At 43.5% G+C, this 21,532-nt stretch overlaps 1 protein-coding gene across 1 annotated transcript in view; it reads right to left on the bottom strand.

Annotated features, from left to right (window-relative positions):
* The window catches only part of SLC44A2 (solute carrier family 44 member 2), a gene marked incomplete in the record, with an annotated part of 993,595 nt that overhangs the window by 819,650 nt on the left and 152,413 nt on the right, over window positions 1-21,532 (bottom strand). Inside the window, 1 exon segment of the mRNA XM_044084762.1 lies at window positions 18,954-19,002. Within this exon segment, the coding sequence (XP_043940697.1) occupies window positions 18,954-19,002 (49 nt within the window).

Here is a 21,532-nt window from a genome sequence, read left to right as displayed (position 1 = left end):
GCCTCAAAAGCCGGTGCCTGCACAGCGGCTCCGAACCCATCCAAGGTAGAGACATCCGCAGGTTCCATAGTTGTAGAAGAGTCTCGTGGTATACAGGATTTCGAATGGGCCTCAGTAGAGGCCTGCAGATCCATTGAAGCAGGCATCAGGGGCTGCAAAAGCACCTCAATGAGTACTGGCGGACTGGCGACTAACTTAACAGAAGTGTCATCGGCAGCTTTGGACCTATGTGGTCTGTCTCTTTCTTTATCCTTACATTTTTTCGGAATATCGGTAGTCAGATGGCTTACCGAAGTCATTTCAGAATACAGAGATACAGAGCGAAAGAATCTAGTGACAAAGAGACCCCAATGATGAATGGTTCGGGCGTTAAAGAAGGCACAAAACGACAGCGAGGTACGTCATGGTCTGGGCCTAAACAGGTAACGCAGTAAGAATGAAAATCTCTGTGAGGTATTTGCTTTCCACAGGCAAGACAATTTTTAACTTTTTCTGACATCGGTTAGAGCAAGAAAAAAAGATCCCCAACTTGGTACTTCGCTTTAGAAGACTTCAGGATTATTCAGTTCGTAAATGAAAATTCAGGTAGCAGCTGACCGGCACCTGTGAACTGCTTCTGCTTTGGGCTCCTCGGCAAGAAGGACTGATGTAATGGCATTGGCTGCCTGTTTTTATAGCCCTGACGACCTGACGTCAGTCATGGAGCGTCAGCATCAGACACAGAAATACTAAGTCTCTGGTATTCGGGCCGACTGGTGGCTACCTGCAGGCAGATAACCCAAGTGTGATGACTGCAACAGTGAAACACGAAGAACATCTATTTATGTGTGTACACTGAACAGACACTAATCTGGCTAACAGGTAAAACAATGCTCCTACTTAAGAGTGAACCTGCAAGTTACTGCAAAAATTATAGCCCAATAACTTGCCTTCCAATGACGTATAAACTATACACGGGAATTGATGCTGACAAAGTCTATACTCATTTAGAAGAAAACTCAATTATGGCAGCAGAACAAAAAGGCAGTAAAAGAAAGTCAAATGGGACAAAGGATCATTTATTGTTAAATAAAATCATAGTGGAGAAAGTACAGTTTTGTACCTACCATAAATGTAGATGTTCGAAGATCCACATTGCTGCAGTCCTTACACTTGGGTAGTCCGCTGTCCTCGGTCGGCCCGAATATCAAAGTATTAGGCTGACGTTGGTCAAGGCGCTTAAGACTGACATCAGGACGTCAGGGTACAAATGCGCATGACCAACGTCATATCCTCAGTCTTTTCTTGCCCCAGATGTCAGAAGACCCTAAACAGAAAGGTCAAAACCAAAAGACAGCAAAAAACAACCAACCACCCTTGCACTAATCATATGAACAATATATACAATATGCACAATATTTACAACCCAAAACACACAACCGCCTCTAACAACAGAGGGGAAGGAGGGAGGGTAAATTGGACTGCAGCAATGTGGATCTTGAACATCTACATTTATGGTAGGTACAAAACTGTACTATGTTCTTCATCTCACATTGCTGCAGTCCTTACACTTGGGTAGAATCCCAAAGCAGAGGTAAGGGAGGATGGCAAAACTATAAAGTAGTAGGAGCTGCCAAAATGCCCTGTAAAATAGCAGTGGCAAACCCAGCCCTAGATTTAGAGTAAAGTGGAAGGTGGTAATGCTTAGAGAAAGTATGCACTGAACTCCAAGTAGCTGCCTCCAAAATATCTTTAGTTGCCACCCCCCTTAAAAAGCTGTAGAAGTGGCAGTAGCTCTAGTGGAATGAGGCCTAATCCCAGCTGGAATCTCCTTACCATGATGGGAATAACAGAAAGCAATACAAAACCCAATCCACTTAGAAATAGTTTGTTTTGACACAGGCTTGCCCTGAGAACCCAAAGCAAAAGAAACAAACAACTGCTGAGACTGCCTGAACCCTTTAGTTCTGCTCAAATAATATCGCAACTGCCTGTGTATATCCAAGGTGTGCAAAATCTTTTCCCCTTTATTTTGGGGGTTTGCATAAAAAGTAGGCAAATGAATAGATTGGTTTAAAGCCACACTAGAAACCACTTTAGGCATAAAGGAAGGATTAGTACGTAAAGATACCCTATCCTTATGGAAAATTAAGAAAGGCTCAACTGCCATAAGGGCCTGTAATTCAGAAACCCTTCTCGCAGAGGTAATGGCCAACAAAAAAACAGTCTTCCATGATAAATATTTCAACTCGGCAGTAGCTGCAGGCTCAAAAGGTTGTAGAGTGAGTTTCTCCAACACAAAATTGAGATCCCAAGCAGGAGTAGGAGCTCTACGCGGGGGGTCTTATATTCTTTGCCCCTCTAAGGAATTGCTTAAACAAAGGATGAGAAAACAATGGTGGATCACAGTCATAGTGAGCAGAAATTGCTGCAGCATGAATCTTAATAGAAGAAAAGGACAAACCTTTGTCCAGTAACTCAGCAAGATATTGAAGAGCCACACTTAAATTAGGCTTAGCAACATCAAATTCCTTTGCTGCACTCCAAAATAAAAATCTCTTCCATTTATCTGCGTATACTTTCCTTGTACTAGGCCTTCTGGCCTCCAAAATAACATTCAAAACTTGCTGCGGAAGCTGAGACCCTCCAGGGTTTAAAACAGAATATGCCAGGCTGTTAGGTGAAGAGAGTGAAGTTTGACATTGAGTAAATGACTGTTCTCTTGAGACAGCAGGTGTGGAATCGAAGGCAAAGGCCATGGAGGCTCCCGAACCAGACTTCTCAGTAATGGGTACCAGTGCTGTCGAGGCCAATCTGGAGCTATTAGAATCATCTTTGGCTTGTCCTGTCTGACCTTTAGGAGTACCTTTGGGAGGAGAGGCAGAGGCGGAAAGGCATACACATGAAGATTGCTCCAATTGAAAGAAAGAGCATCCACTTTCCAAGCTGTGGGATGAAACCTTTTTGTGCAAAACTTTGGCAGCTGGTAGTTTAGTGGAGAAGCGAACAGATCTATGTCTGGAGTTCCCCATGACACTGTCAATTTCTGAAATACATGAGGATCCAATTTCCACTCGTAGGGATCCATAATTCGTCTGCTCAACACATCTGCTAAGGAGTTCTGTGCTCCCAGCAGAAACCTTGCCTGAAGATTGAGCTGTAAACTGAGAGCAGTCTCCCACAAAATCATTGCTTGTCTGCATAGAGGATAAGAATGTGTTCCCCCTTGCTTGTTGATGTACCACATGACAGTTGTGTTGTCTGTTAGAACCAACACCTGCCCTGGAAGAAGTAAATCCTTGAAAGCTATTAATGCAAATTGGACTGCTAACATCTCCTTCAAGTTGATATGTAGATGTTGTAGTCTGGCAGGCCACGTGTCTTGTATCCACTTTCCATTTAGATGAGCTCCCCAAGCTTTGTCGGAGGCATCTGTCGTTAGAATCTGACTCGCCTCTGGCCGGGTCACAGAGAGTCCCTTGTTTAGGTGACATTCCTGAGCCCACCACAAAAATTCCTTTTGAATGCAAGGTATTATCTGAATGACAGTGTCCATATCTTGGCAGTGCTGTGTCCATACATTTTGAGATACCATTGTAGCTTCCTCATATGCAGTTTGGCATTGGGAAGCACCAGAATACAAGATGCCATGAACCCCAAGGCTTGAAGGACTGTCCTTGCAGTCAGCCTGGACTGATGAGACAATTGATGGAAGTAAAGGGAAAGATTCTTTTGTTTGTCCGGGGTCAAAAAGGCCATCTGGGATGCTGTATTCAGTCTCACACCCAGAAAGCACATGTCTTGAGAGGGTACTAGACTGGACTTTATTTCGTTCACAGAATACCCCAGGCATCTTAGCACTGCTATCACATATTGCAAATGATGAAGAAGCTCGTCCCTTCCTTTGGCCAGAATCAGGCAGTCGTCCAAATAAGGATAAATCTGTATTCCTTTTAGCCTGAAGAAAGCTATCACTGGAGCCAGAACCTTTGTGAACACTCTGGGCGCAGTAGATAAGCCAAAGGGCAATGCAGAGAACTGATAATGAGAAGTCCCAGCTCGAAAACGCAGATACTTCCTGCAACTTAGCCTGATAGGAACATGAAGGTAAGCCTCCTTGAGATCCAGAGTCACCATCCAGTGATCTTTGCCCAGCAGAGGTAAAAGCTGTTGTAACGTCAACATTTTGAACTTGGGAATGTCCAGATAAGTGTTGAGGATAGATAAATCCAAAATTGGTCTCCACGTGTTCCCCTTCTTTGGTACTAGGAACAGGCGAGAATAAAATCCTAGGCCTACTTCTGGCAGAGGGACCGGCTGTATGGCCCCTATTTGCAGCAGCAGAGAAATTTGTTTGTGAGCCTCTATTCTTTGCTGAGGAGGAACGTCTGGCATGCCTTTGAAAGGAGGCAAGGTATGGAAATAAAACCTGTAACCTTGGTGTATAATATCCAATACCCATCTGTCCTGGGTAATTAAACTCCAATTTTCTTTGAAGAGTGCCAACCTTCCTCCCAAAGGTGCTGCCAGACAAGAAGGCTCTGGCAGCTGAAAAGGTAGGTCATTGGGCCTGTTTACGAAAGGACTGGCCCCTGCCCTCACCCGAAGACTGTGCAGGTGAACTCCCTGTTCTAGGTCTGAAAGAGCCCTGAGCTCTACCCCTACCACGACTAGATCTTCCTCTAGACTGTGAAGCATAAGAAGGACGTCCACCCCTTAGCAGGCCAATTCCTACTAAACTTGGAGGCTGAACTTGCAAAAAATCTTTAACAGTCTGCATAGACTTAGCCTTGTCTTCCATTTTCTTTAAAACTGCCTCCACAGGTGAACCAAACAATACATCAGACTGTAAAGGAGCATCTAAAATCCTTGTCTTAACATGGTCAGATAAGTTCTGATCCCTCAGCCAGGCGTGCCTGCGAAGAACTGACCCAGTGGCAGCCACCCTAGACGAGGCCTGTACAGCATCAAATCCACATTGTAAAGAATGCTTACCCACCTGTTCAGAAACATGTACCAAATCTTGTAATTCTTTACACTCAATGCCTTCCGCCAGAGCATCTACCTTAGACTTCAATTGAGAAAGAAGAAAGTTTTGATATTTCAACATGTGAAACTGGCAATTCAAAGCCCTCATAGCTAAGGTGGAAGAAGTATAGACTTTCTTTCCCCATCTATCCAAAGCTCTGGCCTCTTTATCTGGAGGAACCGGATTTTTTACCACAGAGGCCTTGACACCCTTAGGTCCCTGACTAACTGTTTCTGGGTCCCCTAGGACTCTTATACAGATATTTATGAGCTTCAGGCACCCTGTAATACCTGTCCGGTTTAACAGGAGCAGGAGGCAAAGAATCAGGATTAAGTGAAGCCTCTGCAAACACATCTTCCACAACATCCAGAACAGGTGGTATAGCCAAAGGCCTATGCTGGGGTAAAAGCAAAAATTCCCTAAGCCTTTTCCTGGAATCAGAGAAGTCCTGACCTTCCCACTTAAAATGTTCCCTCATGGAATGAAGAGTCTCTGAAAAGAAAAATCCTCTGGAGGAGAAGCAGAAGGAGTAGAATCATCCACATCAGAATCAGAATAAGGAGAATACTCCTGCAAGTCTTCAGCCGAAGACTCTGAAACATCCGAAACCTGCTCAAAACTCCCCAACTCTGGTTCCACCCTAGGCCTCTTATCAGGAGGGGCAAAGAACCTCTAATCAAAGTAATTAAATCTTCTGCCATTTTGAGCATGTGCTTCTTGGGCACAGATCCTGAAGAACTAGGAGTGACACCAACAGAAGCTAAACCTGGCCTGCCTCTGGGAGAAGCCTTGGAAACAGAAGGAGAGGGCCTAACCACCCTAGGAAGGGAGGGAGTACAGTAACCTGAGAAGCCCCTTCAGCCTGACCTGCCTCCTGAGAGGCCACATCCTGCAATATCAAAGTCTCCCCTGGGACTCCAGAGAAGCCTCGGTGGAACCACCGGTTCCACTGACACCTCTAAAGAACCGGCGTCCGCACGGACGACTCTTCTTGCCTGGGTTTAGCTGCTTTGTCTTTGCGCTTCTTGAAGAAGCGGGCCGGAGCATCCGACGGCATATTGTAATTGCACCGCTTCAAGACCAACCTGGCACAATCTAACCTTCGCAATAGTGCGCTTATTAAACCTAGCACAAAAGCGACACCCAACAACGTCGTGCTCAGGCCCCAAACAAGGAATACACAAAGTATGATAATCTCTATGCGGTATCTGCTTCCCACAAGAAATACAGTTATTCACTTTTTCTGACATCCGGTAAACCACTGAGGCAAGAAAAAACTAAAATATTCCCCAACAGGGTACTTAGCCAACTTTGACTCGGTCTGAAACTCCGAATTCGAAAAATTTCAGAACGAACGGCACTTGCAACGCTGCTTCTGCATCTGACCATGCGGCAAAAAAGACTGAGGATATGACGTCGGTCATGCGCATTTGTACCCTGATGTCCTGATGTCAGTTTTAAGCGCCTTGACCGACGTCAGCCTAATACTTTGATATTCGGGCCGACCGAGGACAGCGGACTACCCAAGTGTAAGGACTGCAGCAATGTGAGATGAAGAACATCTGTAAAAAGGGGAAGAATAGAAGTATGGTGTGGAGGAATAGAAGTATGGCATGGATTGACTACAAAAAAGTATTTGATAGTATCCCACATTCATGTATAAAAGAGTGCTTAAAAATGTACAAGATACACCCTAAACGGATAGACTACATTACAGTGACCATGAAACAATGGCAGACCACTTTGCAATTAAGCCATGATAAAAGGACAAATGATCCCAGTGATAAAAATTCAGAGGGATATTTCAGGGTGACTGTCACCGCTGCTATTCTGCCTTCTCCTTAACCCATTAAGCTGTTTAACAGCTTAGGCCATGGCTATAAATTTGGCTCCTAAAAATCAACGTCTAAAGACTTCTCTTTGTCGATGATTTAAAACTGTATAGCTCATCAGATGAGGAACTGAAATCACAGCTGTAGGTTGTCAAACGTTTTTCAGATGATATTAGAATGTCCTTTAGCTTTGATAAATGTGCAAAAACAAACTTTAAAGCAGGAAATCTGCAGCACCAGGAAAACATCAGTTTGGGACAAGAATATGATATAAAAAGAACTTGAGCAAGAGGGAGTGTACAAATATTTTGGAATTGATGAAGGATCAGCAATAAAACATGAACAAATGCGAGTAAAACTTAGTAAGGAATAATTTAGAAGACTTAAATTAATCCTGAAAACAGCATTGACATCTAGGAACAAAATACAAGCTATAAATCAATTTGCTCTTCCTGTCCTAACATAGTTTTGGAGCGATTGACTGGCCCCAAAAAGTGTTGGATAAACTTGATATTAAAACAAGAAGGATGCTTCATGCTCACCAAATGATTTATAAAAATCAGTGCATACCAAGATTATATATTCTCCGTTCTGAGGGAGGGATGGGCCTCCTTGAAATTGATTACATGTATAGATCTGAATCGTGGGACTCCACACATATCTGCTGATAAAAATCAGTGCATACCAAGATTATATATTCTCTGTTCTGAGGGAGGGTTGGGCCTCCTTGAAATTGAATACATGTATAGATCTGAATCGTGGGACTCCACACATCTGCTGACCTCACGAGACCCAAACGTAGTGAAAGTTTTGAAACATGAGGAGAATAAATCCAAGATAACTTCCCCGCTTAACTTAGCAGAAGCATATCAGGACTGGAAATAAAACCTGAAGTAAACAGAAATCAGGTAGCAACTGAATGTGCCAAAAAACAAAAGAATATAAGGTGAAGGATCAGATGAAAAGGCAAGAAATGTGGAAAATGCATGAATATAGTTGCAAGTATATAAAACTTCTGGAAGAACGTCACGTTGATCAGGAATGGTTAAGGAGAGGTGAATTCAAACAAAGAGATGAAAGGTTAATATTGGCGGCACAAGACAGTGGACTACATACACATTGGTTTACAAAGTGCATTGAACATGTGGGAGAAACAGACAAATGTAGGTTTTGTAAAACAGAGTTGGAAACTGTTGCACACCTAGTTGCTGCTTGTGAAAACACTGGAAACATGAGCCACAAAGCATCATAGAAAATAATGAAGTCTGCATCACATGGGATCATCCATTACCAACAGTTCAAAAGATAGATGCTAGAAAACCGGATATAGTGGTCCATGAAAAGAAGACATAAGCAGCACTGATCATTGAAATCGCCACACCCAGTGACTACGGTGTCCTGCACACAGAGAGACACAAAGTTATAAAATATCAGATTTGCAAGCAGAAACAAGAGCAATGTGGAAGATAGATACCCAAATATTTCCAACAGTAGTAGGAGCAACGGGTCTAAAATCTTATTTAGATACGCTACCAATGTGGCGACATGCGTGAATGGGCGTTCCTTCATTGAAGGTTGTGCATTAGGCCCAGCAAGCCAGCACGTAAAAATCTACTGCCAATCATTAGCGGACTGGAGTTCCGCTGTGGCGACCCCTAACTGGGAAAAGCCGAAAGACACAAACAAACCAATACAAGTAACTCTGCACAAATTACAGAAGGAGTCATTACTGGGCACATTGCAGGTGCTTCAAAGAGCACTTTTGGCTGACAGAGTGAAACAATACTAATTTCATGAACTTTAATCGTACTTGGACTTGGCCCATCATGGTATTAGAAACCCAAAATATTTGGAGAAATTAAAAAAAGGAGAGACCACTGCATTAGTAAAATATATTGTGGGAGTCTCATGTGTAGTCTTGCCAGTGGAACTATTATCGATGCTGCCACTGACCCTAGTAGTTGGAGGACTGCCTGAGCCTGCACTTTGTCCTGACAGAGTATCACCTGGAGTTGAGATCAAAGTCTTTCCAGCCTGTGGAGTGGGAGGGAGGCTAGGCAAGACTGAGTATCGAAATTTGTTCCTATGAACTTCAGTCTCTGTGAAGGAGTCAAATTGTATTTGTCTTTGTTTATTGTTATCCCTAAGTGTTCCATCAGTTGTAGAGTGTAATGAATGGCTGAAACCAGTAGATGCTTGGTTGGGGTGGTGAAGAGCCAATCGTCTAAATATGTAAACACCTGGAATCCTTCCAGTCTCAAGTGAGCTGTTACCACTGCCATGCATTTGGTGAACACTGAAGGCCATAGAGAGACCAAAGGGCAGCGCTCAGAATTGGTAGTGATTGGCTCTCAGCTGGAAGGGGAGGAAGCTTCTGGAGTGTTTGTTCATTTTTATGTGGTAGTACGCATCCTGAAGATCTATCGAGCACATCCAATCATCTTTCTCCAGAAAAAGAAGTCTAGACTGAACCATGACTACCCGGAATTTTGTTGGTTTGACAAATTTGTTTAGGATGCTGAGGTCCAGAATTGGCCTCCGGTCCCCAGTCTTTTTTGGCACTAAAGGAACCTGGAGTAGAACGTGGATCCTTTGTAGTCTGGTGGGACTGTTTGGATGGCCCTTTTTTGAAGCAGCTTTTGGATTTCTTGAGCTGCTACTTCCCTTTGACTGGGTGGAATGTAGGGAATATGCTTTAGCGGTCTTGGGTAAAAGTTGAAAGGGATGAGGCAACTTCTGGCAATTATTGTCTGCACCCAAAGATCTGTGGTTATCATTTGCCAGGCAAAGTGGTGCAGAGAAAATCATCCCCTGACTTTATCCAGAGATAAAGAATCGGGCCGCTCTACAGGAGCGCTAATAGGGTTGTCCAGAGAAGGAATCTCTGGGTCCCCTATTATACGGACCCCCTCTGCCTCTGAAGGGGCATCTTACAGTTGAGCTGCCCCTCCTCTGCCCCGGGGAGGGGGGGAATCATCACATGTGTCGTGGAAAAGACCCTGGGATTTCTTGTACCACATCTTTCTACTACTCTGACTTCTAGAATAGGGTCATTGGGGGGTCCAAAGGGTCCTTTTCACACTTGGCTAAAGTGTCTTTTACCTTACGACCAAAATGAGAAGAGGCCTCTACAGGGGCATTCAGGAAGGAAGACTTAAAGTGATCCGCAAAATACCATAAGCACATCCAGGAGTGACATCTCGTGACAACACCTGCTGCTCTAGCTACCCCTTCATTAGAAAGACAAAATCAACTGCATGGAGGGGTTATGGATGGATTTCAGGTTGGCAAGCTGCGAGACAACTTTGTCACATACCCCCATCAGAAACTGCTCCTGCAAGGGTTTCTGAGACTTCTGAGATTAGGTCTCTCTGAAGCCGGGTAAGGTGTGCTAGATACTATGGGGACCAAATGGCAAAGGTCGCTGAAGAATACACCCGCTTCTCTAGTTTGTTCATCACCCGAGACTCCTGGTTAGGGGTATGGACAGTACAGCTCTCCTCGGCAAGCTCTTAGTGGCCGCTGCCACAACCATAGCATCTACTGGTAGGCCCTTTGAGTAGTGTGGCCTGTCCTCTGGAGGAGAAAGAATTTTGTCTGGTCTCTAGGGGATAGGTTCAATGGTATCAGGATTCTTCCAGGCATCTGCATGATGAGCGGAACCAGTCATCTGCAAGCAGAGTCACCCAGGAAGTAGAGGGCTGGGCACAAAAAGCCTGAGAGAATAAAGACTCCTCAGAGGAAGGGGTGGTGGACTTCCATTCCCCCCGCTGCTTCAGGATCTCCAAAATCTTCAAAGGAGACATCCTCAGGTGGTGACCGTGAGGACTCTTCTCCATCATAGTCCATCTTCCGTGAGAGATTCTTTAGGGGAATCCACATGCTTCCTCTTGCACAATCTCTTGTGAGGCACCTCTTTGGCAGGGACATCTGAGGAGGACTCTGCAGAGTGGGTCCCTTGTTGAAGGATGTTTTGAGGTTCTTGTACCCGGTGTCCTTGAGTAGTGGGCTGTGTCAACTGCAGCTCAGAGGAAAGGTATATATGGGTCTCTGGCACTGAAGGGACCAGCTGGGAGCTTGCAGAGGCAAGTGCCCTCTCCATTACCTGGAAAGCAGGTCTGCCCAAAGATGGATGGAAGCCCGGAACTGAGAAAGACAACCTCGGGACTGGGGTCACACCTTGCTCCGACAAACCCATTACTAGGGAAAGAGCCACGAGAGTACCAGGTTCCGTCAAAGCAACTGGAACCATAGTAGACAGCACCATGGAAAAAGCAGGTGCCACACTAGGGATCACGGTGCAAACAGACCAGTCTTGATCCAGAGGTTGGCTCAGCTCCAGGTGAGTCTATCACCAAAGGGAAGACTTCGGGGCCATGGTAATGTCTACTATGGAAGCAGAAAAAGCTGGAACCGGAGTTGCCGGTGTCAAAGGCTCCGATACCTCCACGGAGGTCAAAGGAGGAAATTATGTCGGAGTTCGTGGAGAAAAAACATCGGCTCCAGGTGGGAGGGAGGATTTGGAAGGCATTGGAAATCCTCTGGCCACCAGGAGCTGATCCACAAGCCTTACTATGTACAGTTCTGAAAGGTTCCTGAAGGAGAAGGTGGATATCCCTGATGGGGAGTCAGGACGCTCTAGAAAAGGGCTGCATTGTTGGCCAAAAAATGGATCCACCAAAGGGGAATATCTGGTCTGAGGGGTTATTTCACCTTTCGGCACAAATGTCAAAGGACTAGCATGATATATAGATAGGGGAAAGTGACCGTTGTTGGAATGACTTTTTGGTGCTGAAAGGGAAGTCTGTATTGTTGTCACAATCGGTGTCATATTCAGTGTTTGAGGAATAGGTGCGGAGGACGGTACCGCAGTCAGCTGATGAGGTGCCAGAACTGAAGATGGTACCGTGGAGGGGGTTCCAGGCCCCGGTGCTGAGGATGTTGGCGCCAATTTAGAGATTTTTGCTTTTGGTTCCATTGATTTGGATTCACTGGTGGAGGAGAAGGTGCTCCTCATTTTATGTTCTTTCTTTGGAGGGGGTGAGCCCTCTGCCTCAGAGATAGCCTCCATGAAAGGAGATTTAAGGAGACCTTTAAGCATAAGTTTATTCTTGCATTCCACCAATGTGCAGGAGCTAAATGCTTTACAATTCTCACAAGGGGGTTTCACAGATAGGTGTGGCACCCCAAGACAGTAGACACAGGATGTATGGCTGTCCACATTAGGCATTTTCCTGTCGCACTGATCACAGCGCTTAAAACCAGTTGTACCCTTTTTCTCACACATATTGGCACAAAAAAATAAACAATTTAGCCACAAAAGATAAAATGATCAAACACAGAAAAACACTCAACAAAGAAGGATTTTTTTTTTATACAGCAGAGGGGAAAGGAGAAAAGGGAATACCAACAATGGTACTGGGAATTACCTGAGAGGTAAGGGAAGGCCTTTACCAGCACTGGTACAAAAAAGAGTACCAAACGTGGTAACAAGGAGGAAAGAATGAGAGGGACACGCACACAGATAAACAAAAGTATACAACTAACAATAAGCTAACTAGGTACATTGAAATAAAAAGGAAGGTTTAACACGAGCAATTTTCGAAAAATTTTAAACGACTTAGCCGAGAGCTGGCCTGACACTTCTTGATTCAGTATGCGGCAAATGAGATCTGAGGTACTGAAGAAAGGGGCACTATGGGTAAAATCTTAGCTCGAGAGTTTTTTGGCTGGCACAAGCTTGTTATAACAGCCGATTTGGTTAAGAGGGCGTAACAAGACACCTACCAGCAAGGAATGAAGATCAACAACATCAGATGCCACATCAACAGAAAGAACCACTTCAACTAAACCAGATTCCTGAACTACCTTGGTCGACAGTAGCCACTGACATCTTTGAGTGGAATGGTCAACATTACTTGGTGTTAGTAGACTCTTACTCCAATTGGTTCGAGACTGACTTGTTTCCTAACCTAGCATCCAGTACTGTCATTGCTAAGATGACTTTTGCAGTACATGGTAGTCTGCACAAAGTTATTTCTGACAATGGCACCCAGTTTACAAACCAACAGTTCAAAAGACTTGAAGAATGGGACTTTACTCATGTCACTAGTAGCCCCGAGGACCCACAGTGAAATGGTTTGGCAGAACGTGCAGTTCAAAGTGCAAAACAGGTACTAGAGAAATCAAAAAGTACAAGAACATCAAGATAATAGTGATGTTTTCCTGAAACTCAGAAATGTTCCTCGTGATAAACACTGATTCACCTGCTCAGAGACTTCTGTCAAGACAAACCAGAACCACATTACCGATCAGTAGTCAATTCTTGGTTCCACATGTCAAGAAAAACAGGTCAGTGAAAACCAATCTGTTGAAAAAGTGTTTAACCCAGAAGTCCTGCTACGATAAAACCAGCAAACCACTCAATCCATTACAAGAAGCGGCAAGAATGCATACATCCAAAGATTATGATCAGATTGATGTCATGAAGAGTAAATCCCCAGAGCAGAGATCATACATTGTGGAATCACAAGGAGCAGTTTTTAGGTGGAATCGGAAACATTTGAGACTGGTGTCTAAGCCTATACCACAGCATATAACCTGTAACAAAGACCATCTCAGAGCGAGTTGTCTGGTGTTCCAAATCCAGAGGAAGTTCCGGAGGACATTCCAGTTCCTGTGACTAATCCAGAAGTTCCTCATAAGACCTGTTCACTGAAGACTGCCCCTACTGCTACATTTGGTCCAGACTGTTGGGTAATGAGATATGGTCACATCTCAAAATCTTATAATAGATAAAGAGCAACTTAGATATGAAAATTGTGTTTTGTTTCTAATGTTTAAAGTAATGCATGTTTAACTGTTTTTATAAAGGGCAATCTTTTTAAGAGGGAGGATATAGATCAATGTGTGTGTATGTACCTTTAAGAAGCTATCCAAGGAGTTCCACAAGTGTATAAATACTGAGCACACAAGAGCCTGACTGCCATTTTGTAGTAAGCTGTTGAGATGTAAGCATGTATGTATGCAAGGTCTGTCTGTTAACCAGTTTGTTTATATTTTATGATACTGCTATCCATCCGGATGCGTTTTATGTATTAAAGCATCTAAACAAAATACCCCGCCTACTTGTCATCTGTGTTACAGAAGGACGAGTGACAGATCCTGGGTTAGTTTCACACGTAAAAGGAATAAATAAGCCATATCAAATTGAGAGAGGCTTCATGGACAGCAGGTTCATGCAAGCAAAAAAACAAGCACACAAGCAAACGCACCCACGCATGCAAACACATGCTACATGAATGCATGCATAAATAGAAAGTACAGTTTTGTACCTACCATAAATGTAGATGTTCAAGTGTATACACTGCTGCAGTCATTACACTTGGGTTATCCTGCCGTCAGGTGGTTCCCCAGTCGGCCTGAGTTCCAAAGTCTTGGTCCAGCATCGGTTGCTGTCGCCTCCTCCCTGACATCAGTGCAACAGGGGTATACAAGATGCAGCAGACACCATTTTCTTCAGTTTTTCTTGCCCCAGATATCAGGTGCCTCTATATAGGTAAGCAATTCCAATTGCTAATAAAACATACACAAGAAAAGCAAAAAACTTACAGCTACCAGCAAATACTCCCCACAGGTAGTAAGGGTAGAAGAGTTAGGTACGTACCTGCCAGCAAGAGGGGAAGGAGGGAGGGTAACCTGGACTGCAGCAGTGTAGGTACAAAACTGTACTATGTTCATAGTGTTACACTGCTGCAGTCATTACACTTTGGTAGAATCCCAAAGCAGAGGTAGGGTGGCTGGTTCTATAAGGCATTAGGGGTGGCTATAAGGCCCTGCAGCACTGCAGTGGTGAAGCCAGCTCTGGATTTAGAGTATAGAGGCAGATGGTAATGCTTGGTGAAGGTATATACAGAACTCCAAGTTGCTGCTTCCAAAATATCCTTGGTAGGTACTCCCCTGAGGAAGGCAGTTGAAGTGGCTGCTGCCCTGGTGGAGTGATATCTAATGTTGCTAGGTACAGGTTTTCCATTTTGAAATAGTCCGTTTTGAAATGGCTTTTCCCTGTGCTCCTGCAGCATATGCTATCAATAATTGGTCAGATTTTCTGAAAGCTTTGGTTTTCTCCAAGTAGAAGCGTAACTGCCTGTGAATGTCCAAAGAGTGCAGTAGTCTCTCCCCTTTATTCTGTGGTTTAGGATAAAAAGTTGGCAGGTGAATAGTTTGGTTTAGAGCCACACTGGATACCACCTTTGGCATAAACTTAGGGTTAGTTCTTAAAGACACCCTGTCCTGGTGGAAAATGAGGAAAGGTTCCACTGCCATTAGTGCCTGTAATTCTGAAACTCTTCGTACTGATGTTATTGCCAGGAGCAGAGCAGTTTTCCAAGAGATATATTTTAATTCTGCTGGGTTAGCTGGCTCAAAAGGAGGTAAAGTTATTTTTTCCAAAACAAAGTTGAGGTCCCAAGTTGGAGTAGGTGCTCTATGGGGCGGGGTCTTATGTTTTTAGCCCCTCTGAGGTACTGTTTTAACAGAGGATTAGAGAAAATTGGTGGATCCGTGTTGTAATGAGCAGAGATGGCAGAGGCGTGCATCTTGATGGATGAGAAGGAGAGGCCTTTGTCCATCATCTCAGTTAAGCATTGTAGAATCTGAGGAATGTTTGGGACAAGAGGGTCAAGGCTGTGAGCTTGGTTCCAGGCACAGAATCTCTTCCATTTATCCGAGTAGGCTTTCCTGGTACTAGGCCTTCTGGCCTCCAGAATGACATCCATAACAGCTTTGGAGAGAGGCATTGCTTGTTTGACTAAGGAATCTTCCATGCAGCTAGGTTTAAGGTCTTTAGCTGGCTGTGTAGTATTTGATTGTTGTGCTGAGTCAGCAGATGTGGGATTTAAGGCAAAATCCAGGGTGGTTCTTGTGCTAAGCTCCTTAAGATTGGGTACCAGTGCTGGCGTGGCCAGTCTGGTGCAATCAGGATCATCTTTGGCTCTTTTTGCCGGGCTTTTATGAGTACCTTTGGCAGGAGAGGTAGTGGTGGGAAAGCGTATACTTGTAGGTTCTCCCAGTTGAATGAGAGAGCATCCACTTTCCATGCTTGTGGATGGTAACTCCTTGTGCAGAATATTTGTAGCTGGCAGTTTATTGGGGATGCAAACAGATCTATGTCCAGGCTCCATCATTTCTGTGTTATCATTCTGAATATTTGTGGATTCAATTCCCATTCATGGGGATCCATGATGTTTCTGCTTCGTCTGCCAGTGTGTTTTTCTCTCCTGGCAGGAATTGTGCTTGCAGATGAACTTGAAGGTTTATAGCTGTGTTCCACAAGGTCATGGCTTGTCTGCATAGAGGGTAGGAGTGAGTGCCCCCTTGCTTGTTTATGTACCACATAACTGTGGTGTTGTCTGTCTTTAGTAGTAGTTGTCCTGGATGCAGCAGGTCCTTGAAAGCTATAAGTGCATTTTGTACAGTTAGCATCTCTTTCTGATTGAGGTCAAGATGCCTTTGTTCTGCGGGCCAGGTGCCGCAAATACATTTGCCTGCCATGTGTGCTCTCCAGGCGTAATCCAATGCATCTGTTGTCAGTGTTTGCCTGGCTGTGGGTTGTGTAAAAGGCTGTCCCTTGTTGAGGTGACAAGCTTGAGCCCACCATTGAAACTCCTGTTGAAGGCAAGGGATTAGTGGTATAACTGGTTTCCAAACTTTGACAGGGTTGAGACCATACATTCTTTAGGTACCATTGTAGTTTCCTCATATGCAGTTTGGCATATGGAATTAGTAGTATGCAGGATGCCATGTAACCCAAGGCCTGCAGAATTTTTCTTGCAGGGAGCTGGATCTTTGTTGCCATCAGTTGAAAGTATTGAGTCAGTTGTCCTTGCTTGTCTGGCGTGAGATAAGCCATCTGGGCCGTTGTGTTCAAGCTGGCACCCAGGTATACAATCTCTTGTGAGGGCACTAGTTTCGATTTCTTTTTGTTTACCGTGTACCCCAGGCAACTTAACTTTTTTACAAACGCCAGATGTTTTAGAAGAATGTCCTTGCTCTTTGTTTGAATCAGGCAGTCGCCCAGGTACGGATAAATTTGAATTCCTTTCTGTCTGCAAAATGCAATTACTGGTGGCAGGCACTTTGTGAAGACCCTGGGCGCAGTAGATAAGCCAAAGGGCAGTGCAGAGAATTGGTAGTGCATTGAACCAGCTATGTATCTGAGGTATCTTCTGCAGTTTTGTCTGATAGGGACATGCAGGTATGCCTCCTTGAGGTCCAAAATCATGAGCCAAGCTTTCTTGCCCAGCATGGGAAGAAGCTGCTGTAATGTCAACATTTTGAATTTCGGAACATCCAGGTAAGTGTTTACAGATGAAAGATCCAGAATGGGCCTCCAGAGAATCAAAACCACATTGCAAAGTATGTTTTCCCACTTGTTCAGCTGCATGCAATAAATCCTGCATTTCTTTAAAATTAAGAGGATCTGATTCTGGAAGCATTTTCTGTTTTAACTGAGACAGTAAAAATTGCTGATATTTTAGCATGTGAAACTGGCAATTTAAGGCTCTCATTGCTAAAGTTGCAGACGTATATACTTTCTTTCCCCATCTGTTTAATGCTCTGGTATCTCTATCAGAGGGAACTGGATTCTTGGCTGATAAGGCCTGAACTCCTTTGGGTCCCTGAGAAATAGTTTCAGGGTCAGCTACAGGGCTTTTATACAGAAATTTATGTGAGTCAGGGACTCTGTAGTATCTGTCAGGTTTATCAGGGGCTGGAGGTAAGGAATCAGGATTTAAGCTGGATTCAGTATACACATCATCCACAATATCTAACACTGGCAGAATAGCAAGGGGTCTGTGCTGATATTCCGCCAGTGTTAGATAAGGTCTGTCTATTAACCAGTTTGTTTATATTTTAGGATGCTGCTATGCATCCGGATGTGTTTTATGTATTCAAGCATCTAAACAAAATACCCCGCCTACTTGTCATCTGTGTTAGAGAAGGACGAGTGACAGATCCTGGGTTAGTTTCACACATAAAAGGAATAAATAAGCCATATCAAATTGAGAGAGGCTTCATGGACAGCAGGTTCATGCAAGCAAAAAAACAAGCACACAAACAAACGCACGCACACACACATGCTACATGTATGCATGCATAAATAGAACGATACCTATAGATAGATATGCATAAATATAAAGATAGATAGCTATACGTAAACAGACACGGAAATGCTAAACTGGAGTCCCAGTGGGTACAAAGATACTGCTGAGGTAAGATAGGAACAGTAAAAATGGGTACTAAATTAATGAACACGTACAGATGTTTAAGGGGTTACAAACAGATGCATCAGTTTTCCGCATTTCAGCAGATAGTGGACAACAGGAAAGTCAACTGCCCAAGTGTTGCAGGTGGGGACAAGTGAGTTAAGCACTGAAATGTGACCACACATATTGTTGGTCAACTTTAATAGACAGCATAATCACAAAATCACTATCAGGTGTTAAGGCAGCTATAAGCAGGCAGGGATCAAGAGGTAATGTGAAATCCAGGAGATTGCAAGAGTAATAGCAAGGAATGATGGGGCTTTATTTTAACTGAATGTCAGCCTGATCACATGGAAGTAGATAGCCCATCCACTGCTCAGCTCTGCATTAATAAGTACATGTCATTATCCGAGCTGCCCCTCACTAGAATACAACTTTCAGGAAAACCAGGACAAAGACGGATTCAAAAAAACAGTGGTGTGGGTCACCAGTGTACAGTTTTGAATATGAAATTGTGTTGCAAAAGTACAGGCACTCACAAAGACGTATATGCAGTCACATGATATGATGACATGCATGCTACATTACAACAATCAGCGCATCCATTTTCTACGCCCACTTTATCCAATGTAGTGTTCACAGGGCAGAAGGCTGCACCAACCAGTCCAAAGCATGAACAAGTAAATGTACTTGAGCAATGCAAACCATAAAAAATGGAACAGTCGTCATTTACACTTGCAATTAAAATTCAAATAACTTGATCAGGCTTGCCCATCTGTACAGCAGTAATACTAAAACATAATACTGAAGTTACAAAATCAGCCAGAAGTATTATGTTATTCTTACCTATTATGAATGGGGCCTTTGAATGCTGGATCGTATTTCTGTGGTTCTCCTAGAAAAAGACAAAATATTACATTTATAAATAACTTCAAAAATGTACTTCAAGTAATGATTTCCAAGTACAACTGTAACCTGAGACTGAAAGCTGCTGTGTATGAAAAACATATAAATTCCATTATGCAGTTCAATGTAACATGATACAGAACCACGCCGTCAGTTGGGAGGCTGGACTTCATTGTCTGAACTGCAGACTTTTACAGAGGATAGATGAAGGCTGGGAATACTGCACAACAAAGGAGCACCTTCCAAGTTCAGCCAAGCTTTCATAAATACACCACATTTAGTACCAACGGCTAACTAGAATTAAAAGACATGCATGTATCTTTTTTTTGGAAAAAGTAATCTGAAATGCAAGTTACACTGATGAAAAAGATGAAAGTGACCCCATTTCTATACATGTGACCACAAAGAGACAGAGTTCTAGGCTGCATCCTTCCACAAACTGTAGAGTGAAATGCACAACTGTTCAACACCTGATATGAAGTACACAGCTCATGAGCCTGACTGCTCTTGTGTAAATAGAGCTATGAAGGAAGTATTCAATCCTACTTGATCAACATTAAACCTTGATCATGTTCACCTTTGATTGCTATAAATTGAATTTGCTAATTAATAATGGAAGTACTGACTTAGTAAGGATCATTCTTTTATATATCTTACTGTCACTATGGTAGGACAGAGAATCAGTTATATAAAGAACAAAGATGATCACAAGCTACGTTTCCCCACTGTGGACATGACTTCTTAGATGTTCTCTCTGCGTATTCAGAATGACAGAGCCGCACAAAAAACATTTTATTTATCATATGTTAACAAGGTTGGTGATCTGTTTACAGGATCCATTTCAACAAAGAACCAGGCCAAAGCACTAACTAAATATTTTTTCTAGGTTATTTTTTGTCCCCATGCTGGCCAAACATCAAGCCCTTATCACGCTCAGCCCATTCTTTCAGCAATATGAAAGGCGTTTTATTTTTATTCTACTTGCCTGCTAATTGGGCAAGTCGTTTTTCACAAAAATACCCCTTCAGGGATGACCAGGGAGCACTGTCTTAAGCAACCTCCTCAGAGTCATACAGCAGGTAAATGGAGGTAGGAGGAACCAAACCCTGTAACCTTGGGTACAGGAAACAGCAGCATTAATAGTCTTACTCGTTTGTGCTGCCAGTGCAGTATGGAAGCGACAGCAACCAAACAGAAGCTATCAAACAAGCAGCTGTGAGAGTCGTCCGTGTTCTCGTCTGGATCCCAGAAACTGAGAGTATATCTATTACGGCCTTAAATGGTACCCCACTGTACTGATATGAGCATGTGTGTCATCACAGAAGCCACTTACGCCTCTCAGCCCTACCACAAGCAAATTCTTTCACAAAGGGCAATAAAGACAGTGTACTGTCACCAACCTGGACGCCAACAGCCTCCCTTCACTTCCTTGCTGTGAGGGCAATGCCTCTGCTTCAACCTAGAATAGCCATGGCAGCCAGAAGCCACTCCCCCCACTGGATGGGCACACGCGTCTTTTGCTGCCAGTTCCATTAGGTGTCTGAGCAGCTACTTTAACAGAGGTCTTCTAACTCTAGTTAGAGCTTTATCCTTCTACTCCCAGAACTGGCAATGACCAAACAAATTTAACCAAGGAAACTTTACAACAAAATATTACAAGAAACAGGCTGATTTACATACATGCATTATTCAGCTAAAAACACTCATGAGGTGGAAAATAGCACTGCATAATGTACAATTAACTGTGAGGAACTGTACAAATGAAGAAAAGTTCTACAGTTTTGAAAAACTGCAGAATGAGCTCGGAAGCATGAGGGAGGACAAATAGGATACAGGAGCTGGGTACATGAAGCTGATAAAACTATGTTAAAACAACTATACTGACCCATTTGTTTTAGAACAAGGAGTGTGGGAAGCCAACGGCACACAGGTTAAAAGGACCACATAAAACATGCATAGCTGCAACTTCTGTTTTCACAATCACCTACAATGTCATGTAATACTATATCTGTTATCGGAGTAACCCTACTGCAAAATGAGTCATTTCAAGTGCAGCCCAGAAACAACGTCTAAGTGACACACAGACTCTACTTGGACGCAAGTGAGGACAGAGGGAGTCAAATCTTGGAGTACAGGATAAAGATCAACAGTAGTCCCCCCCCATTATATTGTCATTATACAACTTAAATACGATAAATGTGCTACTGACGTAAAATTGTGTTACTAAGGACAAAACCTTAACAGACATTAACGGCATCAGTGAAAAAAGTACTGTACAGACTTGCATACAAACTTATGCACACATTTATTCAGTTTGAAGGTGTGGGTTTCACACATGTACTGTTACAGCACGTTTCTTTACAGTATCCAGTGTCATCAGTTTCCAGCGAGTAGAACAAAGCCTGCTTGCGTTGCAGTTTGCCCCCTTGAGGGCCTTCAAAACACCACAAAAAGTTAACACTAACTAACAGGTTTCACCTCATGTGCCAGTGAGGACGACAGCAGACATGATTGTCCAG

The sequence above is a fragment of the Protopterus annectens genome, chromosome 9.part0 (assembly GCF_019279795.1).
Source record: "Protopterus annectens isolate FY-2018-M chromosome 9.part0, PAN1.0, whole genome shotgun sequence".
Lineage (NCBI taxonomy): Eukaryota > Metazoa > Chordata > Ceratodontiformes > Protopteridae > Protopterus > Protopterus annectens.
This window is presented reverse-complemented; position numbering and strand designations above follow the sequence as displayed.